At 44.1% G+C, this 6,006-nt stretch overlaps 1 protein-coding gene across 1 annotated transcript; it reads right to left on the reverse strand.

Moving 5' to 3' along the window:
* Positions 1-1,913: 1,913 nt before the first annotated feature.
* On the reverse strand, positions 1,914-5,999 carry LOC104917477 (progesterone-induced-blocking factor 1-like). Its single transcript, XM_010728741.3, has 3 exons — positions 5,801-5,999; positions 4,618-4,718; positions 1,914-2,572 (listed from the first exon to the last, which is right to left on the reverse strand). Exons 1-3 carry the CDS (start codon positions 5,834-5,836, stop codon positions 2,251-2,253), a joined length of 459 nt encoding a protein of 152 aa, XP_010727043.1. The 5' UTR covers positions 5,837-5,999; the 3' UTR covers positions 1,914-2,250.
* Positions 6,000-6,006: the final 7 nt, after the last annotated feature.

Raw genomic sequence — 6,006 nt, forward strand, 5'->3', positions numbered from 1 at the left:
AGACAAAGGTAGATTGGGATAGAAGGGTGTTACTGACCACTGCCATTTCATGTATTTGAGAACCCTTTCCTACTCACTAATACAATCTAAGCACATTGATTGTACTGTGACAGCTTCGCTTACAGCAGCTGGCAAGTTATCAGCTCCTGGAGTCCGTCCTACCCAGCTGCACAGGCTTTCAAACTGCCTGTCAGTCAACTCCTGAAGTACTGGACCTCTGTGCACACTGACTTCAAGCAAGCTGAAAAGGAACTGAGTTTGTGTTTAAAACCTCCTCTGTTGACCGTGGCAACACAGAACTCAACAACAACAAACTACTTCCAGATAGTTATATTGAAGGCTAAAGGGGAAATAGACTAGGTGGTAACCTAGTAGGCCTCAACCTCATCATTTTTGCTTCATCACTTGGAGCCTTGGAGTATTCCTAGCACTTTCAAAAGTATAAATTTTGGAACTTCTGAAAAGGATGCTCCCAAGAATGTCTCCCTTCTGCTACCAGGGATAGCTTTTACTTCACTGTACATACCTATTACTACGGCTTCCATCTAGCAACAGGGTCACTCACACAATATTTATACATCAACTAATGCACTAAGCTTCTTAGAATTATCATCATTACAGCTTCCTTAATAACCACCTCTATAGACAAATACAATGCTAACACTTTGGTGAATCAAGGTTTACATGCCTAAACCCTTTGCATTCTCAGAAGCAAGCCAGGATGCTCTGGACGTGCCAAAAATCTACGAAAGCATTGTACTTCCATTGCAAGCTGAGTTCCACCACTGACTCTGTATCAACTCATGAACCCAAATTAACAAACTTTTGAAAATAATGCAATAATCAAAGTATAATTTAAGCTACAGTCTGGCTTCTGGAAAGAGCCAGTAGGAAAGCATAACAAAAAAACAAGATATGTTTTAAGAGCTTGTTCTGGCAAGCTGAGTTCCAAATTCCAGCCTTCAGCCTGTTGTATTCCAGATCAACAGTGTGTCATTTCCCACCATTTAACTGAACCACCTTATTTGTTTCACCTCTATAAAATGAATCAGCATTTCTATTTAAGATGTCATTAAAAGGTTCTCTTTCTTACTCAAATCCAATTAGAATGGATGTATCCAGAAGCATGTCATAGAATCCTAGAGTTGCTCAGGTTGGAAAAGACCTTAAAGATCACCAAGTCCAACTACAACCTAACCATACTACCCTAACTCTAACAACCCTCCGCTAAGTCGTGTCCCTGAGCACATCCTAACCGTTTTTAAACATACCCGGGGATGGTGACTCAACCACCTCCCTGGGGAGCCTATTCCAGTGCTTAACAACCCTTTCTATAAAGAAGCGTTTCCTGATATCCACCCTAAACTTACCCTGGCACAACATCAAGCCATTTCCCCTCGTCCTGTCACCTGTCACCAGTGAGAAGAGACCAACCCCGCTCTCGTTGTAAGCACCTTTCAGATATTGGAAGAGAGCAATAAGGTCTCCCCTCAGCCTCCTTTTCCCCAGATTGAACAGCCCCAGTTCCTTCAGTCACTCCTCGTAGGGCCCTTTACCAAGCCCTTCACCAGCCTTGTTGCCCTTCTTTGGATCTGCTCCAGCACCTTAGTGTCCTTTCTGTACTGACTTCCCTAGTCCTGCTCACCCCACCATTCCTGATACAAGCCAGGATGCCACGTCTGCACAGAAGTCTCTCCTTTCTAGTTGGGAAAAATAAGAACAGACAAGTATTCTGGCTCCTGCTATATGTAGGTATCCTAGATTTTAAATAGAAGAAATGTATAGCTTGGACTGGGTTCAACCTAGCCTACAGTCCTATTTCCATTTAAACTGCTCACTGCTCCCAGTTGAAGCAGGACAGAGGGAGAACAGGAAGACCAAAAGCAAGTGAACTCAGGGGTCAAGTTTTCTCAACTGTTTAATAAAAGATGGAGGGAGGGGAATTTAAAAGGAAAAAAAAGCAATGCTGAGACAGTCACTCATCACCTCCCACAAGCAGATGCATAACCAGCCAGTCTGAGTGATAGACAGCTTGGAAGCTACCATCCCCCACCTTCCTCCTCTGCCTCCAGTTCCTCCAGTTTGTATTGCTGAGCATGACACTGTGTATATCCCCTTAACCAGCTCTCCCAGCTGTGTCCTCTTTCAACCTCATGCCAACCCCCAGCCTTTTTAGAGCCAAGGTAGCGGAAAGACAAAGCCTCAACAACATGCAATTTCCAGCAACAGCCAAAGCCCTGGTGTGTTTCATCACTGTTTAGCCACAAAACCAAAACACAGGAAGAATAAAGTTGTCATGAAGAAAGTGAATTCCAACCCAATCTGACCCTCCACAGGGCTGTATTTTAAGCCAATGCAGGACACAATACTCACAGAAACATATTCTGGGATGGAAAGCTGATCTTCAGGCAGAGACTTCAGCTTCTCGTAGCCATCCTCTGTTAATTCCAAGTCACGCAAACTACGACGGATATCTCCAGCCCTCTCCCTTAACTGATGATTTGTTTCTTCCAGTTGCTTTTGTCTCAATAAAATAGTTTCCATTTCTTGTTTCATTAGCGTCTGATGTTTTCTTTACGATTGATTTGAAAACAGAAGACGAAGTAGTGAGTAACACGAGTGACAAACGCTTACAATACCCTCACATTAGCACTTTTTTACTGAGCACTCCTCCAACAATTAACATATGGGCAAACAAAGATATTCCAACCTTGTCCAAGCAGGTGCACAGAGACATTGCTCTGCTAATGAGATACCCTTAGTTGGAAGACTTTACTGTAACTAATCCCAATTCTAGCTTCACAGCATTAAATCTGTTCCAAACTTATTGAAGAATATGGCTTTGAATTCGTCGCATACTCTAAGCTAGTGTACTCTGACACTTGGTACATTTAAGTAATGTTATGCTTTCACAGACCTATCACAGGTGTTAAAACATTTAATTGACAAAGTAATATGGGAAAGCCTGCTAGCCAATCTATTTTCAGCTATATATGAGTTGCATAAAAGCAAGGAGAAAGATAAGTTTTTACTTCATCAACAGAAAGTCATTCTGGGAAAGCATTTCTGACCAACTAGCAATCCTCACTAGAAGTGCTGAACATTATTTTCCCAAGTTATCCAGGTTGAAGTTCATAAACATTCAAGTTCAATGACGCAAAATCTGTCTCCTCTTCTTTCTCCTTCCATTCTTTTCTAGTTTTTAGAATGTCTCTTATCCATCCATGACCAAGTCTCCTTGTATGATCTAGTGACCCATCTGGTACATAAGGGAAAGGCTGTTGATGTAGTCTACCTAGACTTCAGCAAGTCACTGTCTCCCACAGTATTCTCCTGCAGAAACTGACAGCCCTTGGCTTGGACGGGTACATTCTAGGCTGGATAATGAACTGGCTGGAAGACTGGGACCAGAGAGTGGTAGTGAATAGAGCTAAATCCAGATGGCGACCAGTCACGAGTGGTGTTCCCCAGGGGTCGGTGCTGGGGTCTGTCCTCTTCTATATCTTTATTGATGGCCTGGATGAGGGCATTGAGTGCACCCTCACTAAGTTTCCAGATGACAACAAGTGTGGATCTGCCTGGGGTAGTGAGGCCCTACAGAGGAATCTGGACAGGCTGGATCGCTGGACTGAAGCCAATGGGATGAGGTTCAACACGGCCAAGTGCCAGGTCCTGCACTTTGGCCACAACAACCCCAGGCAGCGTTATAGGCTTGTGGCTGAATGACTGTGAAGAGGAAAGGAACCTGGGTGTATTGGTTGATGCTCAACTGAACATGAGCCAGCAGTGTGCCCAGGTGACAAGGAAGGCCAATGGCATCCTGGCTTGCATCAGAAACGGTGTGGCCAGCAATAACAGAGCAGTAATTGTCCCCCTGTGCTCTGCTCTGGTAAGGCTGCACCTTGAGTACTCTGTTGAGCCTGTGTTGAGTTTTGGGCCCCTCGCTGCAAGAAAGACATTCAGGCCTTGGAGCGGGTTCAAAGAAGGGCAACAAAGCTGGTGAGGGCTCTGGAGCAGAGGTCTTATGAGGAACGGCTGAGGAAGCTGGGATTATTCAGTCTGGAGAAGAGGAGGCTCAGAAGAGACTTTATTGCTTTCTATAACTACCTGACGGGAGGTTGTAGTGAGCTGGGGGTTGGTCTCTTCTCTTGTGTAACTAGTAATAGGATTGGAAGGAATGGCCGCAAGCTGTACCAGGGGAGATTCAGGCTGCACATTAGGAAATACTGCTTTTCTGAAAGAATGGTCAGGCGCTGGAATGAGCTGCCCAGAGAGGTGGTGGAGTCACTGACCCTGGAGGTGTCCAAGCAATATTGAAACATTGTGTTGAGGGACATGTTTTAGTGAGAACTATAGGTGTTAGGTGGATGGTTGGATCTGGTGATCCTGTGGATCTTTCCCAACCTTGGTGATTCTGTGATTCTGTGATCTTTGTATTCTCAGTTTCAGGAACAGAGAGCTCAACTCAAATGTACTTTAGAATGGAAATTTTAGTACAATCTGACAAAGAAATCCCATTTCTGTAACTCATGATCATCATTTTTCATTAACACGAATTAACTTGAATTCACATCGATAAAGAATTAAAGATGAAGTTTTTTGTGTTACTTGTCATACCTAGCATCTTCTTGCTGCAATGCCAGCTGGCTATCCAGTCGTAAAGACAACAGCTGCTTCTGATGGATTGCATCATTCAGCTTCTCTTCTAGCTCTTCAATCTAGAAAGCATAAATATAAAATGAGCACAAGAATATTTTTTAAACAATCACAAGCAGAGAATGCAATGCCCTAGAAATTACAGTAACACTGAAGATCTCTGCAATAACAAAATCTCTAATTACACTAAAGTTTTTGCAAAATAAGCTATGGAGTTTGCCCTAAAAACTCAAAATTAAAAAAAAAATTAGGTCTGGAACTGATGTATTTTGATCACATAGGTACTTGTACAACTGATTTCAAACTATCCTTTAAACTTTAGCCAACAAGCCAAGGAAAGCCACAGCTGTATGGAAGGTTGTAAACATGAACCTCACCCAGGCAGGGCAAAGTTTTTACACCTTTCAAAGTACCATGCATCTTTACTGAAACTGTACACAACAACAAGACCTCCTACTACTAATTGGTATGCCAGTATATTTTAGCCACATCTTTGCTATCAAATCAAGGAATGGTGCTGATGAGTTTTGCTCGCTTTCACTAACTTCTGGTTAAAAGCCCTGTGAAGTTGCTTGCATCAGTGATTAATCATTTTTTCTTTCTGAACAGAAGAAACGTCTTTTTCCTTTGTTTCTGGAAATGGAAAAACTAAAGAGACCCAGTTTGATCTGGGCAGCCTGGTCTAGTGACACTGCCCACAGCAGGAGGGTTGAAACTATTGGATCTATGAGGTCCTTTTCAACCCAGGCCACTCTATGATTCTATGATCCCACCTCATCCATTCCTAAGAATGAGGCAGCAGCCAAGTCATTTAAGTCTTCCACATCCCTCTTTCCCTCCTTTTGCGATTTAAAACCAATACAAATAAAAGAATCATAGAATGGATTGGTATGGAGGGGAAGTTAAAGACTGCTGATTTCCAACCCCTGCTGCAGGCAGAACTGCCCCCCACCAGCTCAGGCTGCCCAGGGACCATCCAAACTGGCCTCGAGCACCTCCAGGGATGGGGCACCCACAGCTTCTCAAGAAGCAGCTAATGAGGATTCCAGCACGCAACCCACACACGTTCTTTTGAGAACTCAAGCTTCCCCTTGAAAGCACCAGAAACAGGATCGCACGACAAAAGACACGTAACAGCTCTGACCTTGGTCAAGTATTCCACTTTCAGGTTGTCGATCATCAGGTTTTTCTGCGACAGCTCTATCTTCAGCAGCTGCAGGCCGTGCAGCAGCTCCTTGCGCTCGATCAGCTGCCTGGTGACCCGCGCCGCGCCCTCCCGCTCCTCGGAGGAGGACAGCTCGTCGGTGGGGACGGTGGTTTCCAAGCTGATGTCCTCCGACTGCAGGGTGC

The sequence above is a fragment of the Meleagris gallopavo genome, chromosome 1 (genome assembly GCF_000146605.3).
Source record: "Meleagris gallopavo isolate NT-WF06-2002-E0010 breed Aviagen turkey brand Nicholas breeding stock chromosome 1, Turkey_5.1, whole genome shotgun sequence".
Taxonomy (NCBI): Eukaryota; Metazoa; Chordata; class Aves; order Galliformes; family Phasianidae; genus Meleagris; species Meleagris gallopavo.